The sequence below is a fragment of the Palaemon carinicauda genome, chromosome 22 (genome assembly GCF_036898095.1).
Source record: "Palaemon carinicauda isolate YSFRI2023 chromosome 22, ASM3689809v2, whole genome shotgun sequence".
Lineage (NCBI taxonomy): Eukaryota > Metazoa > Arthropoda > Malacostraca > Decapoda > Palaemonidae > Palaemon > Palaemon carinicauda.
Window position 1 is genome coordinate 46,643,026 of NC_090746.1, and position 26,098 is coordinate 46,669,123.

Sequence of the window (26,098 nt, forward strand, 5' to 3'; positions counted from 1 at the left end):
GCAAAGGAACCTCAAGACGATGATGGCGACCATGCTGAAGATGATGATGATGTAGATGAACCTCAACCAGGGACATCCACTGATTCCCAGCCTCAGAAACGTTTTTCCGCCAGCAAAGGATGGTTCGCGAAAGTTTCAGAAATGCTTCGGCCTGAAAAGCGTCTCCCTGCATGGCGAGGCTGCTTCCGCTGACACTGCCGCTGCTGAAACTTAGGTGAATGAGACGTTCAAGAATATTATCGCCAAAGGTGGATACAAGCCGGAACAAGTGTTTAATATGGATGAGACCGGCTTGTTTTGGAAGAGAATGCCGTCGCAAACTTTCCTGTTCAAAGAAGAAGCCAAAGCCTCTGGCTTTAAAGCATTCAAGGATCGCGTTACCCTCGTGATGTGTGGCAATGCTGCTGAATATTGCTAAAGTCGAAAAATCCTCGCGCTTTGAAAAATAAGAATAAGAATCTCCTTCCCGTGTACTGGATGCATAATCCAAAAGCATGGATTACGAAGATGCTGACCTCCAACTGGTTCCACCAGTGTTTCATCCCGCAATTCAGTCAATATCTCTTGAAGAAGGGCTTGCCATTCAAGATCCTTCTCCTTATGGATAACGCTGGTGGACACGCAACTGACCTGTTGCGTGAGGGCGTTCAGGTTGAGTTCCTGCCACCCAACACCACGTCATTAATTCAACCGATGGACCAGGGGTTATCAGGGCGTTCAAGGCCCTCTACACGAAGAATACCTTGGCGGACCTCATTGTGTGTGTGGATGCTGCCCAAGAAGATGAAGTTGAAGATTTTAATTTGAAGGTGTACTGGCGGCAGTACACCATAGCCACGTGCCTGCAGAACATTCAGAAGGCACTGCAGGAAATGAAAATTGCAACCGTTAATGCGAGCTGGAAGAAGTTGTGGCCCTAGATTGTTTACGACGATGAGGGATTTACTCCGTCTGAAATCCAACATTCTGCAATACGGAAATCTGTGCAGTTGGCTGCGATAATTGGAGGTGACGGGTTTGGCGACATGACGACTGAAGACGTCGACGAGTTGTTGGACTGCCATTCCCAGCCCCTAACTGACGCAGACCTAGAAGACCTGACGAAATCGGCCAGTGAAGAAGAGAGCGAAACACAGGAAGAGACCAAGAAAATGTCGAAGAAACGGGCTTAACATTAGAACGGCTTGACAAGGTCTGCAGCCATATAAAGGAGGTGAAAGAAATGTTGCAAGAGTGGGACAAGGATATGGTTCGTTCTATGCAATTCTGCAACAAAATCGATGAAGACATGACTCCCTACAGGATGCTCTTAGTGCGAAAAAAGAAGCAGCGGCAGCAACTTCCGATCACAATGTTCTTCCAGCCTCGCAAAATAGAGCCAGTTCCTCCTGCTAGTACGCCTTCGGAAGAAATTGAAGTTTCCCAGAAAGAAGTTGAAGAGGTGTCCCAGGAAAAGACACCTCCGTCTGAAGAGACGTAAAATACTATCATTGGCTGCACAGTAGAAGACATCATCAGCTTCATCATCATCATTTCTACTGTGCAGCAAATTTATCCCCATCATCATTCAAGTTTTTCGTCAACTTCTTTCGTGGTGAGTACAGTAACAATCTTTATTTTTTACTTCAATATTTTAACATTTTAATATTTGTGCCTGTTTTAGTTTAGTATGCATTAAGTTAAAGGGAAGGTTTTAAAAGTCTGAAGAGTATACATGTTGTAACCTATCATATTTTTTTGTTTAAAATTTACATTTACGTACGTAAAACAATCTCTCTCTCTCTCTCTCTCTCTCTCTCTCTCTCTCTCTCTCTCTCTCTCTCTCTCTCTCTCTCTCTCTCTCTCGTAAATTGTTTTCCTGCTTTGCTACATATGTACTGTATGATTTTATATAGATACGGTAAATAATATTTGTAATAACATATTTTCTAAAAGCTTTTACCGTAATATCATTAGTTATCACTTTCATCATGCGCGTTAAATGCCTTATTTGTTTACTGAGCGTGGTTGTTTACTGAGTGTACTTTATGACGCCGTCGTTTCAGGCGGCGTCATAAAGAAAAACATTTCATTGGGAAGTCCTAAGAAAAATTAAGTAAAACATTGGTAATAACAAAATCAACATACTGTATAATCAATATAATCGATGCAAAAACTAACCTATACACAGATGTGTACACTAAATGCATTTGTTTCTTCATTATGATCAGAGATAAACGTAAACAAAACATTGGTTGCCATTTTTTATCGTGCTTTTTGGCGTGTTTAGGAAACGCATGATATAAAATCGCCTTTAATATTTGTGCCTGTTTTAGTTTAGGGTACTGTAGTACATGATTTAAGTGTTCTGTACATTAAAGGGTAGTTTGTTAACAGTACTACATACAAGGGAAGGTTTTAAAAGTCTGAATATACATGTTAAATAAATAGGTAAATATGGTGTCACTACTTTGCGGATTTTCACCTATCGCGGTCGGGTCTGGAACCTATCTACCGCGATAAACGAGGGTTCACTGTAGTAGCCATTTTCTAAGGCCAAGCGATCGGCCAATGTTCGTTGGCGTTTCACCGTTTTTAGACAGCTTGATAATATCTAATTTCACTTCCATGGTGATGGCCTTTCTTTTCTTGATGCATTACCATCAGAAGAGTCTGCCTTCCGCTTTGGAGCCATAACGAAGGGCAAACACTTGAAAAAAAAACGTGAGAGAGAACAGGCAAACACAACCAAAATGGCGTACAGTGGAACCTCTACATACGATTGTTACAACACCCGAATTAAAATTCGATCAAATTTCGTCCCGACACCTGAAGTCATGCTCCAAGATCCGACGTAGATCATACGCCTAGAATTTTTTCAAAGTGTCGATCGTAGTTTCTTGTTTACGCCGGTAGACTGCAGCACGTTGGAGGGACGCCATTGAGTGTCGCCTCGGTCAGTTGTCTGTTCTCGTGTGCATCATGTGGTTGTCCTTTGTTCGGTCCGTTATTAACAGTGCTTATTATCTTCCTTTTTTCACGTTTTATCTTTTATTTTACGTATAATCATGGGTCCTAAGAAGTTTAGTTTCGGTACAGGTATTAGTAGTGGTGAGAAGAGGAAGAAGGCAATGGTTTTATTAGTACTAAAGCAAGAAATTATAGAAGAACATGAGCGCGGTGTGCGTGTGAGCTATATGGCTAAACAATATGGCCGGAATATGTCTACGATCTCGACGATCATCTAGCAGAAGGCAGCCATTAAAGCAGTCAAACCATCGAAGGGGATCACCATTATTTCTAAACGTCGTAGCCCTACCCTGGAGGAGATGGAACGCTTTTTGTTGATATGGATAAAGGACAAAGAGATTGTTGGCAATACGATCACTGAAACGATCTTTTGTGAGGCCAGCGCTATCTATTATGACTTGAAGGTGGCGGGCTCAGGGGGTGACGCGGTTAAGAGTTCAACCGATCCTACAACGGAGCAATTCAAGGCATCTCGCGGTTGGTTCGAGAAATTTAAGAGACGGATTGGAATTCATTCAGTTGTTCGGCATGGAGAGGCTTCAAGTTTGGACACCAAGGCTGCTAGCGATTTTGTTAAGTTTGAAAAGGTCATGGAGGATGAAGGGTACGTAGAGCAGCAAGTTTTCAATTGTGATATAACCATTCTGTTTTGGAAAAAGATGCCTAGCCGAACATACATTACGGCCGAAGAGAAGAAAATGCCTGGACATAAGCCTATGAAAGATCGGTTGACTCTTGCCCTATGTGCCAACGTCAGCGGGGACTGCAAAATAAAGCCGTTATTGGTTTATTCTTCTGAAAACCCTAGGGCATTTAAGGCACATAGAATCAATTAGGACATGCTGCATGTTTTGTGGCGTGCTAAATCTAAGGCTGGGGTTACTAGGCATTTCTTTGTTGAATGGGTAAACCTAGTTTTTGGCCCTGCTGTCAAGAAGTACCTTCAGGATAGGAATTTGCCTTTGAAGTGCTTGCTTTACTTGGATAATGCACCCGCTCACCCGCCAAGACTCGAAGAAGATATCATCGACCAGTTCAAATTCATCAGAGTGCTGTATCTTCCTCTGAACACCACCCCTATCCTCCAGCCCATGGACCAGCAAGTCATCTCTAATTCTAAGAAGCTCTACACCAAGCACTTATTTAAGCAGTGCTTTAATGTCACGCAAAGCACCAACTGAACTTTGCGTGAATTTTGGAGGAGCCATTTCAATATCATGCACTGCTTGAAGATCATAGATCAGGCTTGGGAGGGAGTAACTCGTCGGACACTGAATTCAGCTTGGAAGAAGCTTTGGCTTGATGCTGTTTCTCCAACAGATTTTGAAGGTTTTGGTTCCGAGCCTGGACCTGTGCTTGCTGTAGATGAAGACGTAGAAGAGATTGTATCCCTTGGCAAGCCCATGGGTCTAGAGGTCAATGAAGATGACATCACCGAACTCGTCGATGAGCATCATGAAGAGCTCACCACCGAGGAACTCAAGGAGCTGCATGCCATGCAGCATGATGAGTTCCAAGCGCAGTTGAGTGAGTCGGAGGAGATCGAGGAGGTAGATCACAAGTTCGGTGGAAATAAAACAGATGTTGGCATATCATCAACATGGTTGATTTTATTGATAAGCATCACCCTCAGAAACTTTAGGTTTGCTGTGTAGTATCGCAATTCGATGATGTTTGTTTAACTCATTTCAGAAAAATTCTGAAAACCTGTACCAAGCAACTTTCTCTTGATAGTTTTTTTTTTTAAATCTATGAAGCGGTCTAGTGATTTTGATGAAGAGCAAGAAAGTGAAGCAAAGAAAACTAAGACTGAATCAAGTGAAAGTGATGAAAATTAAAAATAGAAAAGAAAAAAAATGTAACAAAAATATGAAATAAAAAAAAAAAAAATAAGCTAAGTTAGGTTAAAGTTCACGTAGTGTAAGTTAGAGTAAGTTACAGTACGTTATCGCAGTTGCCATCTCTACCTCCTCGCCTACCTTCTGTCTCCTCCTGCGTAGCAATTCCTACACCTGCGTTGGCTTGTCTCTAAGGTAAAGTGAAAATAAAATCCCCTTTTTTATTTATTATTTCTTTATTATTATTCTTTTTTACATCTTTCTGTATAATGCTATTGTATTAATGTTACAGTATATGTAATTATGTGTAGCAATTTATTAAGGAGTTATCATAGGTTTTTGGGCTGTGGAATGAATTATACAAATTACAGTGTATTCTTATGGGAATATCCGCTCCAACATACGATCGTTTTAACATACGTAGCAGTTCCCGGAATGAATTAAGATCGTATGTAGAGGTTCCACTGTATCTGTAACTGAGAGACGCTGTAATCCTCGCCTGCAACCACCACAAAGCGCATTCATCCGCTGCGCGCTAGAAGTAGTTCGCAATTATTTACGTCGCTTACGATGCTAACGATGTAAGACGGAACGAAGCTTAAAATTATTATTTATATTTTTATGTGGAGCATTCGTAACCTCGAAACAGTGTAAGTCAGGACTGTCGTAACCTGAGGACCCCCTTATAAATATACATATATATATATATATATATATATATATATATATATATATATATATATATATATATTGATTGATTGCTTTTGGATGTCTCAAAGACATTTTATTCCATCCGAGGAGACTCCATTTGCTTTATAGTAGAGTGATTTAGTTTAAGCATCTTGAGAATTTTTTTTTATCTTGTTTCACTTATTCTCGAACTATATTACTATGTTACTTTTCACTACATTTGCTGGAAGTCTATTTCAAGTATTTGCTATTTTGTATGTAAAGAAACTGCCACATTGAGTGGTGTTATATCTTTTCAATTCCTGTTTGTATCCGTTACCTTTGAACTGATATGTGCTAAGTGGTAATAGATTGCTGTAATTTGCATTTATTCCTTTAAGAATTTTGAATGCCACAATTTATAGTCCCCTGTGTTGTCGAGTTTGTAAATCAGATAAGTTCAATCGTACCATTATCCAGATATATCCACATTACCTTAGTGTTAGAACTACTTCCCCTTTGATTGTGTGTGTGTGTGTGTGTACATTTTGAAGGTACACCGTCCTCGGAAAGCCACGAGCTGTTCATCTACAGTTAGATGTGGCAAGGGCTATACAAGCGACGATAATTTGCGACAAAATGCTCCCACACAGTCTTGATCGGGGTGAGGTGATTTTCTCTCACCCTGTCGGCTCTAGTGGTCCTGTCGTCAAACCGGAGCACACTAATCAGCAAGGGAAATTGCCTCGAAAATCCCAAATAAACCTCTTCAGCTCCCACAAGTCAATATCCTTCAGGGTATTATTACACTTCCGATGATATTTACTTCTGAGAAGAGCAAGGCGAACATTGGAATGCACAACGATTTCCTCAAGGATTTCGTTGTCCAGGAACAAAGAGAAAATGTCAACCACGCGCCTAGCACTCGAGACAGAGGACATCGGACCTCCTTGCATAATGCGGTGTTTGAACACGGGAAGAGCTGGGTTTGGGTCTTTGTTCCAGATCGTACCATCATATCATGACCTTGAACCTTGGCTTCCACTAAGCGACGTATTGGCGCTCCCCTGGCTGGCTGGAGTTAACCCCTCCTCCTCCTCTTACTCTTCTCCTCCACCGTGGTAAGCCATTTCGCCTGAGGTGGGAATGAAACATGTATGGTCGACGACAATGGGGGGGTGTATGTTGTTGTAAACACTGCCACACTACCCTCCTCACCATACGCCAACCCACTAGCCCCCCCTCATCCCCCTCACCCTCCGTGTTGACAAAAGGAATTATCTCCTCGTCAGTACTTGAGTCATCCTCCCCCAGCACACTTCCCTCTAACTCAGCTACGTACAACGTCTGAGATGTCGGCGACTTCCAAATTATCCTCAACATCACTCTCTTGCTCAAGGAGAAGAGAGTTGATCCGATCGAATCCAAGAGTTTGCTGACGTTTTGCCATGATATTGATGGGAGGAAAAAAAAAATGAAAATTAGCATATACAGAAAAATACGCTACATGGCAACTCAGCCTGCACTGATGTCACTCATCTGGGGTACAAGACATTCACAAACACTTTACAAAAATTCTCTTTTTGTACATGCTTGAACACTAATGCACATTTGATAAATATATTAAAACTTTGATATTTCACAACTTACCTTTAGTATTAATGGGTCGAGCTCAACCCAAGATTATTTCAGAAATGGCACAAGGAAAATAGCTGCGGTGAAATTTGTCCTGACCCGACTGCTGCGCGCACTGAACTGATTTTTCGCAGGTCGATATCACACGCAACCAATATGTACGAAAAATTATGACAAAAAACCGTGATTTTTTTAACCTCGTCGGGTCGTATATGACCCGCCACACCTATCGAGGGTAGAGACCAACATAACGTATATATTTGGGCTAAATTCAAATGCAATTTGAATGGTTGCTTGTGTTAGGATCAAAGGGATTATAAGATAAGGTTACACATCTGACCTGTCTACATTCTCACCTTTACATCAGAACGACAAAAAAAATTAGACATATCAAGAAAAGGCTTATTATCCTCAGTGCTATCTCAAAAGACAGCTAAATATCATAAACAGTATAGTAGCTTCCTAAAAGCCATGCTACAGAAATATTCTTGTTATAGTACCTTAACGAATGCAACATTGTGTACGTTGCTGTTGCCTGGATGGTCCATGGTCCAATAATCTCACCAAGCAACACCACCGCTACATTAAATATCCAGACACTAAAGTTAACAGCAGCCAACCTTGGCAGTTAGGATCAAGTCAAAGCCTTTTCGGTCAAGATCAACATAATCAAGACAAGTTCCAAGTTGGTGACATGAGAAAACTTCAAGCCTAATGGAGAACCCCACAATATTGCAGTTCACCACCCATACATTGAGTCAACAGGGTCTGGACATAAATCTCTGGCTACCTTCGGATAACGGAGACATAACTTTGTTTTTTTTTCCACTAAAGTGTCCACTGCACTAACATCCTAAGAATCCCCCTCAGTAAATCATTGTTTGCCCTCACATAGCACTTTCAAATTCCTCCATAGTGCCCTGTCGTTGGTAGGATATTCAGGTCTTTTTCTAATCTAAGAACTGATATCTTACATGACAACTGGATTAAAATTCAAAGGGCATAAAAAGGAGAGAGGAGTCCTAATCGCTCTCGCCGCCTATCTTTATTAGGCTCAATACAGGTTTCGAGATGATTTAGCTAAGTGACCCTTTTTTTTTTTTTTTGGCAATCATCATATAAATTTCTAACATATGTTCCCTGCAGGAACTGGGGTAAACAAAATAAACAGTACACAAAATATATGAAATGGAGTAATGTTTTATACAAATAAACAATAAAAGTGATAATGAGAAATAAATCTAGAAATAATTTGTATTTTTCCTATGCATTTTCCACATGAACACCATCTCTGCTTAGATTCGTAAGGTCATCGGCCTGTCCCTGAATCCCAATCCTCCTCCAACACATCGACTCAGAGCTCATGATGTCAGGGACATTGCAATATCCTTGTCGTTTAAACAAAAATACTCTGTGGTGCAGGTACTACAAGTGGGCAAGACATAACCCACATGAACATGGAAACTTTTTCCATTGATCCTGTGGTGGCTGTACAACAAGTGGTTTAACACCTCAAGTTCTTAGATAGACAAGTAGCAGAGGATTGAGGGTTTAGTCTGGGATGAATGTTTAAGAAGGACTGGCTCTTTCTTTTCTTCATCTTCCCCTCTCTTGGGGGAATCAGCACCCAGGGTCCTCTGCAAAGATGACCTCAACTACCTTTAGGTAAACCATTTTCCCATGTGTAACCTGGTATTGTTTCAATACTTGTTGTATCCCCATACAGTAATGAGGAGGGTATTAGGTATTGTCTTCGTAACCTCGGAAGATTCCTATGACTCGTAAGAACTCTTATCTAGATAGTCACATTGCTAGTATCACAAGCACTTAGCTTGTGTAGGCCGCGGACCATGCATAGCACGGTTTCAGTGAAGTGTAGTGTTTCCACCAATTATGAGCAAAACACATAAAGAGGAAAACTCCGGGTCAAAGCCTAAAAGCCAGTTTGCATGGACTTCCACCCACCTAAAGGGTAAGTCATCCCCTATAAATAGCGTTGGTTTGTATTTAGTGACGGAACAAATGACAAATTTGGAAGTAATTTGTATTTTCCTAACGATACAAACTTGTTGCTATTTATACAGATTGGCCCGCCAACATAGTCCCCCTTTGAATCCTATCTTCAAGCTAAGTGGGTTCACAGCCCAGGTGTGTGAGTGAGCGGGGTAACTACTTACACACACACACACACACACACACACACCCCGCTAATTAGCGAATGGGTGGTGAACCATTGCTAAAAATCTAATGGTTTGTCTTTCAGCTTTATTGAAAGTAATATCCCCTATAAATAGCTACAGGTTTATACCATTAGAAAAAATACAAATTTCAAATTTGTCATACTATAGATGAGTTTACTAAGACCTTTGAGTCAAATTTTCATTAGTGGATTTGTAGGGCTAGCCCATTGGATTTGTTTTTATAAGGCATGAAAATTAGATCAAAGCTAGGTAAAAAGCTGAAAGAGTCAAAAGGGGAATAATGATTATTAATTTCCATAGATCTTATTTCTGAACAAGATGTTAGTGGAAGTGCCAACTTCGGCAACCTGTAAATGAAACCATATATGTTTTACAACCCCCACTTTCCTTTAAATCAGCCGCAAAAACACTCCCTATCTACTGAAAGGGAGTAATGGCCATAACTTGGCCAGAAAGCATAGCCCAGGAAAGGTGGGATGATTATATTTGTCTCTCTGAAGTTTTCAAGTACTATTTCTATGGTTTGGCCTTTATGTGCTATTCAGGTATTTCTAGGGCTAATCCTTCTCTGAGCCATTTCTTCAATGTGTGTTTCGTGATGAAAAGTTTCGGATATGCATATCGCACATTGGCCTGATTAGAGTAAAAGTTGGAAGACTATGAAACTTAAGGCTTTAAATTAGATGAATCTGAACACTTTTGTTCAGACTATATTTGTTCATCTAGATTTTAATCATAAATTTTCGGATTATTTCGACTAATTTTTGATGAGCTCCTTGTTCTGGCTAAGTGCTAGCCTAAAATTGTGTTTGTGTGTCGCTTTATAGTAGTTTGTCATTGTCTTTTAGATTCTACAGTAGAAGGTGGATGCAATCCAGCGATGCCGATCACATTAATGAGGTCAAATACTTTTGGTCGTGTGTGCATTGATGTAACCTTTCATATTATGGAGACACAACTGTCTTCTTTTTATAATTTTATTCCATGTTACAATACGAAATCAGATTTCTAGTATTCTAAACTGTTAATATTGTTCATATATGTTCTTACCTAGATGCAAACCTTCATCCCTTGATGGGAGTATGATTTCAGCGAAGCTTGAACTTTGCTGGTAAAATATATGAAGAGGTCTCAGTATTTACTAACTGGTAGTGGGGACGCCTCACTCCTCCTGCTGGTTCACCAAGTAGCCTCTTTGGCTTTGGCCGCTGAGTCGTACAAATGTATGCTCATTGTCACCTACTTGGATTCTTCAATTTATTATTTTGATTTTCAGATCTGATTCATGTGTACAAGTTACACATATATATATGCTGTCTTTTTCAGTAGTTCCCGGCCAGCAGGGCTGAGCATTCATGAGCAAGTTGCCTTGGAATCCCTGTCCTTTGTGCTTTATTCTGAGATCATGACTGCTTACAATCATCCATATGTTAGGAGTAAAAAGGTCATGTGATATTCTTCACCTTCAAATTTTCCTCAAAGTTAAAGAAATATGCTGAGCTTCTTAGTTCTTTCCCTGGTACTCTGGCTTTTGATCCATTGCTGTCAGCCTCCTCTGAGGGAAATACGACAAAGGACGTCGATATTAACTGACCTTAGGGTGAGCTCAAAGCAAGTTGGTCTTACCTGCATCCCCTTGAGATGCAAGTATTCCTATGTGAACATGAAGAAATATTAATTTCGGGTGATGATGCAGACAAGGACGACCCCCCTCGTTCCTGCCCAGATTCCCAGGAGGTGCAGATGATCACTGATCCTCACCATCAGGGCTTCCCTCACCTTTGGGTTTGCTGTCCTTGGGTAAGGGAAGAAAGCACCTGTAACCGCCATCGCCTCCCATTCCATTTTTTATGAAATTGTTATTGGCAATGACTTTCCCTAGTTCTACTCGCCTCAAGAAGACGAAGAGGAGATAGTCCCTTAACGCAGTTTGCTGACTTCTCCTCTTTATCACTGTGCCATCATGATTAACAAGTCTTGAACAGCAGAATAAACTTGAAGGAATAAGGCTATGACTTTTGAAGTCAGCCCTTAAGAAGACCCATACATCTTAGAAACCAAGAGCTTTTGCATCAACACCTCTGTCTGTTAGAAAAGCCACAAATTTTGTGCAATACTTTTTTCCCCATTGTGGCTAGCCTAGCCCTTTTACCCCCACCATAAGGTTAAATTTCGAGCACATTTTGCTATATAATTTTTTTAAATTGCTCTAAAAAGCTTAATTTTTGTCCTAGAGAGGTCAGGTTGGTCTCATTCTTTTGGAAAATGCCTGAAGTTTCTCATAAAATTATTAAAAATATGTAAAAATATGTAATTAACAGTGTTTTGCAAGAACGTACCGGTACGTCCTTTGGGGGTGAAAGGGCTAGAAAGCAAAGGGGCAGAGTGGGATTTCAAACCCATTAGGGAAGGCAATCCCCTCCTGAAACTGCCATGATGTAGTGATGCCTAGCAAGCCTGTGTGCAAGGTGGCAGTACAGGGGGAAAGAGGGCTGGACAGTGGAGGTCCTGTAACATAGGTACTGCCTCCTTTCATGGCACTCATTCTTTCCTTGTTCAGACTCCGATGATGAGGTTGTCGTCATACCATCTGAATTCATAAAAAAATCTGATTCTTCAGGCAGAAGTAAAAGAGGTGATGGGAAAGGGCACACTACAAGTGGTCCTGGAAGGGTTTCCAGTCTTTTACAATCTACTATTCCTCATTGAAAAGTCAATTGTGGGCTGGAGACTGATAATCAACCTCTCTGCCTCAACAAGTATGTGCTTTAAACTCCGTTAAAATTAGATACAGCAAGCCCCATAAGAGCAACCATCTGGAAGAATAATTATATGATTTCTCTGGACCTGAGTCACATATTTCCAGATCCCTGTCCATCAGTCATTGAGAAAATTTCTCCACTTCCCTCTGGGGGGAAAAGGTCTTCCATTTCAAAGTTCTATGGACTTGACTACACCCAAATATTCACATTACCTTTTGCAAGTTGGCAATACAGGCTCATGAGTGGCCACCAAACAATGCACTTAGGATGTTGGCAAAATTCATTCCTTTGAAAAGGAATCTGATCGGTGACACCCAAGTTAGCAGGAACTAGTGGTTGGATCATTGTGTTCCCTTCATCCTCAAGTGGCAAGGATCTTCTTGTATTTATGGTGTTCCCAGTGATCAGCCTCTTTATGACCAGACTCAACAAGAAACTCCTCATTCATGTAGGATTACTGCACTTGTCTCGAAGTCTTTATTTATCTGATTCCAGACTTTCTTGTTTTTCATCAAAGAGAGAAGTTCCTCTCAGTTTCAACAGTGAAAGGCCACCGCTCATATATAAGCCAAGTCTTCAGACTGAGAGGCGTAGACCTGACCTCTTCCTGGGAATTAACAATGCTCATGAAAAGCTTTAAACAGTCCTGCCTTCATAGAGAACTGAAACCCCTAGCATGAATGTAACCATATTTCTGAGGTCTGTGAAGTGTCCCATATGAACCTTCAAGGCAGGCATGCAACAAGAACTTAACTTTCATGACAGTAATCATCTTGTCTCTGGGTTTCTTGAAGAGAGTGGGAGAAATATACTGCTTATCGTATCTACTTATTCAGTCTGAGGGGAGTGGAAGGTTTCACTTTCCTTTGTCCCAGAGTTTTTGCTGAAAATTCATAATCCAGCCATAAGTGATACAAGGTTCGAATCTTTCTCCATCTCCTCACTTAGGGAAGCAACGGACAATCGAGATAATTTATTTCTTTGCCCTGTGAGGGTATTAAGATGCAACCTAAAGCAGACTCAACCCTTCTGACCACAACTACAGCACATCTTCATCAGCTCTGTCAAGATCAAAAGGGTCTTCTAAGACAATCTCAGAATACAAACCCATGTAGCAAGGGAGCCGGAAGAACCGGCACAAGTTCTGGCTCACGAATTCAGGGGATTAGGTGTGATGTTATCCTTTCGGAAGAACCTATCAGTCACCCAAGTCTAGAATGCTGATGTCTGGAAATGCCAAACACCTTAGCAGCCCACTATTTATAGGAATGCATCCACAAGGCACTCTTCATTTTCTTAAGGATCTGCCGCAGCAGCTTAGCAGGTTGTGTAGTGTACAGTACCTAGCTTCCTCACAGGGCAAAAAACAGGTTCCTTGTCAAGATCTTGATCCTCATTCCTTGTGAAGTAGTGGACCCAACACGCATCCTATACTGGGGAGTTCCCTTGTGGCCATGGGATATTTTTACCTTGACAGATAAATCTAGTCTTTACTAATTAGGTTGCATTAAAAACAATGTATTTGTAAAAAAATTGATTTTTCCAAAAAAAAAAAAAAAAAATTACAATGAAAACTATCAATTGTTTTAATCTGAAGGCCCTCCCTTGATTTCCATGGCTCTGTAATAGCTAGTTCACACTGTAGACTATATAAAGAAAAAAAATTCTGGAAACTACTATGAAGCCAAAAGTATATACAGTATGCATGCACCAACCAATCTCAGTCAGCTGTTCCCTTATCTTCAGCAGTGAAACAGTGTCTGGGATTTGTGTGGGAAACTATGCTTTATTGAAATAATGATATACAGCTTGGTGTTTGAAAAAATTCTTTATGAATTTAGAATTTATTATGTAAAAGGAAAATATTTTGCCAAGTCTTACTGTACTGTAAAGAGCATATTGTAATTGCTGTCAAGAGTTAAATATTGATAGAACTTAGTCATTTGCATTCTATTGGATATTGTGTTTGCTAAATGAATTCTACATCAAGTTATAACCATGTAGAAACCTGTTTAACTTATTCAAGATTTTATTGAAACGGATAAATTTTGTTGTAAGGTTCATATGAAATGATAATTTTAATAATATTTAGTATAGAAATTCCTTTAATCGATGTCACCTGGTTTTTGCCCTCTATGTATGGATTATTTTTGTCTTTTCAGTACATCATCACTGAAACTGTGAAAAAAAATCTCCAGGATTTGGTACGAGTAGTTAGCATAGGTCGTTTTCCAGTCCTTCTCCAAGGTGAGACCTCAGTAGGAAAGACCTCTCTCATCACTTACCTCGCCCGTCTTACTGGAAATAGGTGCGTCCGTATCAACAATCATGAGCACACAGATTTGCAAGAGTATGTTGGTTCGTATGCACCAGATGAGAATGGGAAACTAGTCTTTAAAGAAGGTAAGTTTGAATTTTTTTTAAACTTATCCATCATTATATACAATAATATAATAGCATATTTGTGGAAAGTAGAAAAATAAAAGAATTATTGGCAAAAAGTATCAAGCCTAAGCCTGCATTGCAATTGCATGGACACTAGTAGATGAAAATTAAGGAGTTTTGACAAAGGTAAAACCAATTTTTTGGGTGGTGCTTTGTGGTCTCCAAGGACTTACCTGTAAAAGGCTAGAATATGGAATACAATACGAAATAGATTACCAAAGAAATATTGTGTCCCTTGCTTTAGGCAAGTGTTTAAACATGCAAAGCATGGACCTATTGGCAAATGGGAGACCTCTATTTCAGTGCTATTGTACTCATCACTGAACCAGTGCTGAAATTATCTGGCAACCTCCTTTTTCTTCCCCTGGTATTCTTCCTTTTCATCCTGCTCAGAGCGAGCCGGGTTTATCTTCTTCCCCTAGAGAATCGGGTATTCCTCTTCTGGGTGAACCTGAAGAATTAATTTCAGGTGATGATGCAGGCAAGGACAACACACTAATGATGCTATGGCCTTCCATAAGTCTGGAGGGTATTCCATTAAAGGAAAGAGTTTAGCGAGCCCAGGCAACATTTAAGGCAAAGTCTACTCTCTCTGTCCTTCCCAGAGCCCCTTGAGAATTCAATCACCGATCCTTGCCTTTAACCCTTTTACCCCCAGGCTTTTTGGAAATTTCCAACCCTTAGCCCCCAAGGGATTATTTTTTCGCCAGCACATTTTGCAGTATATTTGTTTTAAATTGCTCTAACAGCCTTAATTTTTGTCATAGAGAGGTCAGGTTGGTCTCAATCTCTTGGAAAATGCCTGAATTTTCTCCAAAAATTATCAAAAATATAAAAAAAAAAAATTTTATAGCATTTTTTTGCAAGGACGTACCGGTACGTCCATGGGGGTAAAGGGATGAGTTTTGTGAAACGTACCAGTACGTCCTTTGGGGGTAAAAGGGTTAAGAGCACTTTTGGATTTGATGTATCCGGATAAGGGAAGGAAGTGCTTGCCCCCTTCTTGTCTTCCCAGCCCATTCCCTTTTGATATCGTCATCTGTTATAGATTCGCCTTGCTCTGCTTGTCCATAAAGACAGAAAAATGGATTCTGTTCAGCCTAGCTTGCTGACTTGTCTGAGGCATGACAAGGATGTTATTTGCTCTCCCAGTGATCCACACACTCCAGCTATCAAGAGATGTATTATGTGGTCAGAAGACAAATCTCTCCCTAGAGGACGAGAGGAATTCTATCAAAAGTACGAAGCACCTCATATGCTCATACATATGAGCAATCACCTGTTCGTGTGGACTTCCCTGCGAGAGTACGCTCACTCAACAATTAGCGCGTATTCTTCAGATTATGAACACTTGTTCACTCGCTCTTCAAATAGAATGTAATCTTCTAATGATGAGCAATCACTTGGTCGCACATGCGCTCACCTCTTAATTTCTACATACAATAATGCACATTCATCGCACATAGAGCTTTCGCTTGCTTGCTTTCCCAATCTTCTATTGTTTGCGCATGCTCCCTATTTAGCGAACAATCTTCAGAACTGGAAGATTCTCTTGTTAGTGCTCAATCATCTGTTTGCATGCTCGCTTGCTCTCCTGTGGACTTTTGCTTGTTGAAATATGATCACTCACCTATTTGTGTGCACTCTGTTGTGGCTGCACCACCTCTTGTACTTAGTGCACAGCCTCTAAAATGTTTAAAATACTTCCAGATGGCTAAAAGCACTGCCAGATCTTTACTGAGTCTGCCTCTTGTTATTCTTAAATTATCAACACCTTCCAATCCAACATGTCTCTACGTATTTACTTTCAGATATCAATTTGAGGTGACCTTTAAGCTCATCAACTATAAAGGAATATCCACCAGTCCCTGGAATTTCATATACTTGTAGGCCATCGTTTGACACCATTTTCTCCTATGTGCACATGTACCCTCCAGTACCAGAAAGCGTAACACACAAGTGCGCTCGCCTCGCCTGATCACAAGTATACTTCTACTCACACTCGCTTTAATCTTCTCTTGCACTGTTCCGTTAGGGAAAGTTTCCTGTGCAAGCGTACTCCACTGCTCGTGCTCAAGTTTGCTCACCTGTTGATGAACATCCTTCAAATAAAGAATAATCTACTGCATGCTCCCCCAGTTGAATAAGTTCACTTACAGAATCGCTTGTTGGGCACAATCCAGGTATGCTTTGGTATATGACCTGCCAGATATTCTGGAAATCTCTAATAAGTGCTGCTCTCATTTTTGGGCAAGGGCCCCCACTTTGTTTCCCTCGTCTGAGACTATTCAGTCACCTATAAAGAAGGATCGCAGCGTCATTAAAGGACCAGATAACGATCTTCACAGGAATTTTCAGATATGGAGTCCAATCTGGATAGAGACTCCCTTAGAACACCAGACGAAAAAGCTTACTCTCCCAGATCATTGTCATCGGGGATCAGGCAGATCAAAGACTCTTCAGTCCATAGGTCTTCCCAGTGTGAAGGTGCTAGCCCATCATAAGTACAAGCGTCTGCATCATTGCTCAAGGCTAGCACAGGAACAAAGGGGGCCCTTGAGACTGGCAAGAGATAACCCCATTCAAGAAGAATCTCCAGAGAATCTTCTATGTGGGGTACTAGGACCAGAAAGGAGAATTTCAAGATCTCGCCACCCTTCTCCAGATTAAGAGGACTCTCCCTCCCGCTTCTACTAAGAAGTGAGGAGACGCTAGATTCCATTGACATTTCTGCACCCGCAGGGTCATAAGACCCCAAGTACGAATCAGCCTTTCAAAGGAGTTGCCCCTCATTAGTCAAGTTAACGGCTTGGGGAACCAACCAAAGTGCTGCAAAGTGCCGAAGAAAGTTAGGAAAACATCCATTGAGAAGCTTTTCAACACCACACAGAGAGGTCAAAACCTGCTATTTGGTTTCCTGGTCAGAGTTAGCCAGAGAGGCAATAGGCAGTGCAGGTGTACATCTCCGGCCAGAGAAACTCATTTTGTGCGAACCATTCAACAAGGATCTTGCTTATTAGTAAGAGGATTTATTTTAAGTAATAGAATTTAGAATAGTACAGCATGATAGTTGAATGGCTTTTAAGTGTAGAAGTACAGCATTATTAGAAAGAGGGAATATATAGTTATATAGGAAAGATTGTGAGAAAAACATTAAGAGATTTGTTTCTAATAAGTTAATAGGCATTATAGGGATAATTAGGGAAGAAGCGAGTTGTTTACTTGATGTAGCAGTGACGTCAGGTCACATGGTGTTGTTGATAGTGGAGGAGATTGTCGGAGGGGCTCTCAAATAATAGGGTGGTGGGCGCATTCTCTTGTCTCTATTGGTTCGTATGTTGGTGTTTATTTTAATTTGATAAGCTGACATTAGGAATAGAAGGAAATATAGAGATGGTAAATATAGTGTGAAATAGTAAATTTATCATTGGTAGTAGAGCATGGTTAGTCGTAATCCTAGGCTGTGTTGGTTGTCAAAATTCTTTGGATAGGATAGTGGTATGAGAGACACTAAGGTTTGATTCACATTATCGGTCCGGTCACACTCCAGTCTTGGTTCGCTCTCGGTTCGGTGTAGGTACTGGCGTGTTCACACTCGGTATGATCAGTGTCTTGGCAAATTTATTGATATAAGGAAAAAGCATAATTGTATAGGAATATTGTTCAGTGATACTAGGAAATGTATTTACATAGTGAATGTTTGGCTGTTATTGTACATATTGATTTTTTCTATCATGACTGGTGCTAGAACGGACCGGAGCGCCAGTGTGAATGTTTCCATCTGAAATCATGTACAGTAACAATATTTGACCGGACTGTGACTGGAGCAAGAGCGAAGCGCAACCGGACTGATAGTGTGAATCCACCCCAAGGACACAAAGAAGATAGAATGGAGTTGGATGAAAGAATGTCCTAGGTTTTGTGGTAAACTGTCAGAATGCAAATATTAGAGAGGTCAGGTAAAGGATTGATTGGTAGTATATGGAGATGATGTTAAATATCCAGATATACAGATTGGATTGAGTTTGAAAGGAAAGGTTTTAGAAGTGATCGAAGAGATAGATAGAGAAAAACTGAAAGGTGCATACGGTTCAAAGGTAATATTAAAGATATTCGATGATGTATATCTAAAGGACATAAATGGATAACTATGATATGAAGTACAGAGGTACCTCTACATACGAATTTAATTCGTTCCACAACCAACTTCGGATGTAGAAAATGTTCGGATGTAGAAACGAATTTTCCCATAAGAATATATGGTAATTCATTTAATTCGTTCCTCAGCGTAAAAACCCATAATAAATACTTAATAAATGGCTACACATAATTACACTTAACAATAACATAACTGCATAATATGAAAGAAGCATGTAAAAAAGATAATTATAAAGAAGTAATAAATAAAAAATGTGTTTTATTGCCACTTTACCTTAGAGACAGGCCAACGCAGGTGTAGGATTTGCTACGCCAGGAGACGGACGATCGGCGAGAAGGTAGACATGGTGTTAACATGTTCTTTAAATAAAAAATCTCTCTCTCTCTCTCTCTCTCTCTCTCTCTCTCTCTTGTTCTTCTTCACTGTTAGTGTTAGAGACGTCTATTATTTTTTTCTGAGAGAGAGAGAGAGAGAGAGAGAGAGAGAGAGAGAGAGAGAGAGAGAGGGAGAGAGAGATTAAACAAAAATGAGAGATTAAACAAAAATGTGTTGTGTACATATCATTTTTAACAGCATTAACGAGTTGAAAGACAGCTAAATGTAACTAAAAAAACAATATCAGCGAATCTGAATTCCTTTATTACCTAAAACAAATATTGATACAAACACACTCGTGTGCGTATGCGCAAACACACACACACGTACGAGGAGACACGATCGGCAAGGAAGTAGAGATGGTGACTGCGATAACATACTGTAACTTACACTACGGAAATTTTAATCTAACTCAGCTTATTTATTTTTTTTATTTTTATATTTCATATTTTTTACATTTTTTTTCTTTTGATTTTTTATTTTCATCACTTTCAGTGACGAGTTACGGTATATTATCGCAGTCACCATCTCTACCTCCTCCCCGACCGTCTCTCTTACTGCGTAGTAATTTTTGCACCTGTGTGTGTATTTGTGCATAAGCACACGAGTGTGTTCGTATCAATATTTGTTTTAGTTAATAAAGGAATTCAGATTACCTGTTATTACTTTCTTAGTTACATTTAATTGTTTTTCAACTCGTTGACGCTGTTAAAAATCATTTGTACTCTAAACACATTTTTGTTTAATCTCTCTCTCTCTCTCTCTCTCTCTCTCTCTCTCTCGGCAAAAAAATAATAGACGTATCTAACACTATAACAGCGAAGAAGAACGAGAGAGAGAGAGAGAGAGAGAGAGAGAGAGAGAGAGAGAGAGAGAGAGAGATGATATTGATTGATTGATTGATTTTATTTAAAGAACATGTTAATGCTATGTTTAGAGAGAAACAGAAAAAGAGAGAAGTCTTATTTAAAAGAGCTTGCTAATGCTATCATGGTTTTCTTTGCTTCGCTTTTTTCTTTCTTTCTGTTCATCACGCTGGCCCTTCTCACAAATGATCGTTGCCAACAATCTCTTTGTCCTTTATCCCTATCAACAAAAGGCGTTTTATCTCTTCCAGGGTATTGCTAAGATGTCTTGTAATAATTGTGATCACCTTCGATGGTTATTTGCTTTAATGGCTGCCTTCAGCTTGATGATCCTCGAGATCATAGGCCTATTCCGGCCATATTGTTTAGCCATACAGTATCACTCACATGCACACTGCTCTCATGTTTTTCTATAATTTCTTGCTTCAATTCTAATGAAAGTATTGCCTTCTTCCTGTACTGAAACTTAGCTTCTTAGGCACCATGATTATAGGTAAAATCACAAAGGAAATGTGAGAAAAGGAAGAAAATAAGCACTGTTAATAACAGACCAAACAGAGGACAACCACACGAAACACACAAGAATAGAGAACTGAGCACTCGACGCTCAATGGCGTAATGTTACTTCGTGTGTCGAAATAAAATTCGGGTGTAGAGTCAAAAATTTGCTCGAATTTTACTTCGGATGTTGGAAAATTCGGATGTAGATACGTTCGTGTGTAGAGGTTCCACTGTACTTTAAAATGTTGAGAGAATCTGGTGATCAGATTAGAAATTCACAATTAGGTGAGACCACAGCTTTGGAATGCAGCAAGACTATAGGAAAATGTTTGAGGAAGAGGCTAAAGGTTTTCATGTTTTGAATATGGGTAGAGGCAGAGAGTGATATAGAAGTAGAGGTAGAACAAGGTAGATAAGAGAGAGAGGTGGCAGAAATCCAATAGATTGAGAAGGAAAAGTAACATTGTGTGCAATATGTAGTTCAGAATGGGATTGGGCTGGAGATTGTCCTCAGAACCATCAGAATAAAGAAAAGCTATCTGAAAACAAGTTTGTTGAAAGTAAGACTGGTAATGTGGAAGATAAGCATAGCTGTAAACAAGTTAGAGATAATGTAGAGGGGAAAATTTATGTAGGAGGAATTCAAGAAACATATAACCTCTTGGGGAGTGGTGGGCGATTCTATTTCAGATACAAGATATTAATCAACTGTGTGTGGTGAATTATGACCAGCTAGGGTTGTGGTTGGTTCAAGCATAGAAGAGTGGAAAAGAATGAAGTACATCAAAGAGGAATCAAATAAGGTCTCTAAATTTGGTGAATCATCATATAAATCTAAAGTGTAATAGAAATTTTATTTGTTCCCATAATAACAAACCTTCCATTATTTATGTGAATTATCTTTCAGCATAGCTGGAAAGTAGCCATTAAACTTTATTTGCGAGGTGGCAACCCTTCCTAACTGCTTGAGCGGGTAGTCTGGGGTTGGCCCTGGGGTGGGTTACCCAGCCGCCTCTATATATACTCTACAGCAATGAGACATCACTTATTCTTTTGGCTCAGTTGAGATCAGACGTGTCCGCTCTCTTCCTGGCTGTCATTGGACTTATTCAATTTTGCCTTCTCTTTTCAGGTGTGAGTGTCTTTTCTTGCAATTGCCTTCATCATATGAACCTGTCCAGGGCGCGAGGGTACCGCGTGTAGGACCTTCTTGTCGTCGTTGGTAACCGACCCGCACTCTTTGCATCCTACGTGTCGAGGGCATCGATGCGAGCAGGGTTTGCCCTGCGCAGTGTAGGGAGTGGTCTGCCTCCCAGTGGGAGAAGTTTGGGGGGCATAGGAAGACGACGACGAAGCGTGACCATTCTCCCTCAGGGGGCGAGCAAAGTGCGTTCTTCTTCTTGTACCCCCAAATCTCTGTCAAAAGCTTCTTCTTGCTCGCGCTCTTCCGAGGGACGATCGAGTATGAGCGCAGATCGACTAACTCCTTGGCAACCCCGGGGTACTGGGGTGATTGTTTCTTTCCCTAGAGAAGCAACTTCTCCTCCAGTCGCTGGCGAGCCATTTTCCTTTTCAGATCTACTGCAGGTGTGGTCGTCCTTATGGTTTTCAGGAACCCCTTGGAAGGAAGAGCTGCTGCACATTTTTCAGCGTGGTGCCAGGAAGGATCTTTTCCGGAGCTGTCAACATCTCACTCTCTGGAACTGTGCGAGGTCCATCTTTCGCCTTCTTTTGGCCCTTCAACGCGTGGACGAGGTGATCGCTCGCATTCGCCTCTCCAACGGCCCCCTGTTGACGACGAACCCTCTTTCCATCCTGAAACCTTGTCGTCCCTTAACCTTCAACCCTTTGTCTCTCTCCCCACAGGAACCCGCAGGATGCAGGTGTAGAGCTTCTGGGGATCAGCGCTCCTACCACCAGCAGCACTAAAGGACGAGCATCACCATCGCCTCGCCCTTCTGGACTCTCTCCCCCTAATCGCTGTTTGCGACGATCTGAAGATCTTACAGATCTTAGGTCATCACGATCCAAGCGCTCTTTTTCTAGAAGGCTCTCACGCTCTAGAGCATTAATCTTCACAAGGACGAGTCTCGCGATCGCATTCTACACGATCACGAGCAAAGTCTAAACTTAGGTCCAGACGCTCGTGTTCTAAATCTCTGTGATCTATAGCACGAGAACGGCGCTCACTAGGCTACCGTTCTTTCGCCAGGCTAACGCTCATGTTCGCGAGCTAGGTATTCGCGATGTTCACGCCTTTCTCGAACGAGAGCTAGACACTCCCGTTCACAAACATCTCATTCACGATCACGAACCACGCGTTCGCGATAAAGGTCTAGACATTCTTCATCTAGAGGTAGAGGTTGGCGTACGCACAGTCCATCAACACGTAGCCCCTCAACCAGACTTTCCAAACGACTTCGGACCGGACCTGAAGACAAGAATGACCATTCCTTTCACCGCCTGGGGAGTTCTGGCAGAGTGTTTGCTGACGCGACGCTTGGAAACGTGTCCTTCTGTTACACGTTCTCCAACTAGAGTAGTCCTTACTCAGAGGTCTCCTCTGCCAACTTCGTCAGACCTAGGTGATTCTCTGGGGCAACAGGAAAGCGTTAGACCTTCCTCTTCCTCTGTAGCTCCTAGTGCCCCTGTTGTGAGCACTTCTGCTCATGAATCGCAATGTTTACACGCAAAACTCGCGATTTTGTGTGAGAATCTTGCGATTTCACGAGAAAAATGGCGATTTTTGCGAGCAATTCACGAGCAGATGTGTCAAGTCGTGAGCAAGTGTGGTACCAACACCTTCGCCTCGACCCTCCGAGTCTTCCACCTCCAGCAGAAGACCAACACCCTTTCCACAATGGTTCAAGGAGCCCCCTTATAGGTTGGCTCACCTGCTTCATCATGCAATCTCTGACCTTTGGTCAGATTCAGAAAGGTACCAGCACATAAATCTTTTAGAGATGAGAGCAGCTTACCTTGCTCATCATCAGTTCCAACAGTTACTGGCAGGTCACTCAGTGGTGTTGCTGAGCGACAGCACCACAGTAATGGCTTACTTAAACAAACAGGCCGGTACCTTTTCGCAACCTCTATGCCATCTTGCAGTAAAGATCCTTAGATGGTCAGAAGAATATTCGGTGTGCCTATTAGCTCGATTCATTCCCGGCAAGAGGAATTTGTTCGCGGACAATCTGAGCATAGCGACTCAGATAATAGTCTCTGATTGGTTTTTTAATCGTCAGATAGCCAACAAAGTTCTAACTTTGTGGGGTTCCGCTGTATTGTTCTCCAGCCCCGGACCCTCAGGCTCTATGGCAAGATCCATTCTTCGATATGTACGCCACTCCCCATTTTGTCTGATGAGAAGACTGCTCAACAAAACCAGAGCATCCTAAGATCTGATGATGACCTTAGCAGCTCCGCTATGGCATCATGCAGAGTAGTTTCCGGACCTCCTGCAACTTCTAGTAGATCTACCGAGAGAATTCCCTCTACAACCAGATGTACTCAAACAACTACATGCGAATATCTTCCACAATACCGTGCAGTCGCTTCGACTTTACACGTGGAGACTATCCCGCGGCTCCGCTCTCAGAAGGACTTTCCATGCCAAGTTGCAGAGCGAATGTCCGGTTACTTGCATAGGTCCTCATCCACGGTCTACCAGGAAAGATGGAAAGTATTCTGTGGTTGGTGTCGTGGAAGGAATATCTCTCTTCTCGATGTCGCTATTCCAGTAATAGCGGAGTTCCTTGTAAACCTTCGGGAGACAAAGCTTCTTTCTTTATGGGCGGTGAAAAGCTATCACTCAGCCTTAAGCGTAGCCTTTAAGTTGAAGGGAGTCGATATTTCCTCTTCGTTGGAGCTTTCTTTACTCATATGGAGTTATGAGATCACTTGCCCTCAGAGGTTAGGCCTCTTTCTTGTAACATAGTTCGCGTTTTCCAAACCATTACGCCTAGCAACTGACCCCGAACCATTACGCCTAGCAACTGACCGAAATCTCACTTTGTAGACCTCGTTCCTGCTCGCTTTAGCCTCGGCAAAGAGAGTCGGTGAACTTCATGGCCTCTCATGATATCGCCCATTCAAGGGGATGGGGGGAAGTAACACTCTGCTTCGTCCCTGAGTTTATTTCTAAGACTCAAAATCCCGGGGTGCTGGACCATAGATTCGGGCCCTTTCAGATTGCGAGTCTCCATTGTGTAACCAATGACCCAGATCAGTTGTTACTATGCCCAGTGAGGAGTTTGAGATACTATCTTGAACGCACTGTAGCAACACGGGCCAGACTAACACCTCTGCTTGTTAGTTCAGGGATAGTAAAGAGGAGGATCACCAAAAACACAGTTTCCTCCTCTATTCACCAAGTAATCAAAAGAGCCTTGGCTCCTGATCCTACTCAGACTCGTCGACCTAGAGCCATGATGTCAGGGGAATCAATACTTCCCTGGCATTCAAACGCAACTTCTCCGTGTTGCAATTTCTCCAATCAGGCGTGTGGAAGAGACAGACCACCTTCACAGCTCATTCATTAAAAGATATGACCCACAGGAGACTCGATACCTTCACTATCGGTCCTGTGGTGGCTGCTCAACATGGTTTAAGATACCTCAGGCTCCTTGATGGACAAGTAGCAGTTGGTTGAGGGCATTGGTTACCGGGGTTAAGACTGGGATCAATGAGAAGAATGTCTCACTTTCCTTTCTTCATCGTCCTTTCCCTTGGGGTACAGCACCATGGCTCCTTTTGTAAGCTGCCTTCAACCTCTGCAGGAAATTATCACCTCCCTTGTATAGTCTAGTATAAGTTATAAAATTGTTATACTGTTTACGTCTCCATTGCTTTCTGCAAGGGAGCAATGGGATATGACTCGTTTTCCCTATATAAACTCAGAAGGCGTTCATATAAATTAACAACCTCTATTACAATGCATTGCACAGCCCGCGAGCATACTCATTTTGTATATTTCAGCGAGGCGTCAAAGTTTTCCCGAGACCACAGTCATATACTGCACTAGGTAAAACCGGGTTAATGTCCTTGCCAGATCTATGACTTCCACCCACCTAAGAGTGAGTCATACACATAAGTAATGGAAGGGTTGTCAGTATGGGAACAAATGACAAATTCAGGGATAATTTGTATTTTTCCTTAACTAATATAAACCTGGAATTATTTATAGAAATTGGCCTGCCATCACCTGTCCCTCAGAAGTCCTGCCTGCAATCAAAAGTGACGTCTCTCACAGCTGTCAGAGTATATATAGAGGCGGCTGGGTACCTTCCAGCCACCCCCAGCCTACCTGCTCAAGCAGTTAGGTAGGGTTGCCACCTCGCAATTAAAGTCTAATGGCTACCTTTCAGCTATGCTGAAAGATAATCTACATAAATAACTCCAGGATTGTATTAATTAGGGAAAAATAGATATTTTCTCCTATTTTGTTCTTTTTGTTAAAAGGAAAGAAGTTTATTTGAAGACAAATTTTGCAAGGTGACATACCATGGTTAATAGGGAAGAAAACTATGAGTAGGATGGGTATGAGGATAGATATAAAAGGAAAATTCAGTGGAAATAGATGCATTAGGTGGAATATAAGATTGTTGGCTACAGCAGCAGAACCACCATGGAGCAATGG

General features: G+C 41.4%; 1 protein-coding gene across 1 annotated transcript in view; it reads left to right on the forward strand.

Moving 5' to 3' along the window:
- Positions 1-26,098, forward strand: part of LOC137616420 (midasin) — an 814,866-nt gene that overhangs the window by 356,757 nt on the left and 432,011 nt on the right. Inside the window, exon 13 of the mRNA XM_068346159.1 lies at positions 14,277-14,517. Coding sequence (XP_068202260.1) covers positions 14,277-14,517 — 241 coding nt within the window. The remainder of the gene's footprint in view (positions 1-14,276; positions 14,518-26,098) is intronic.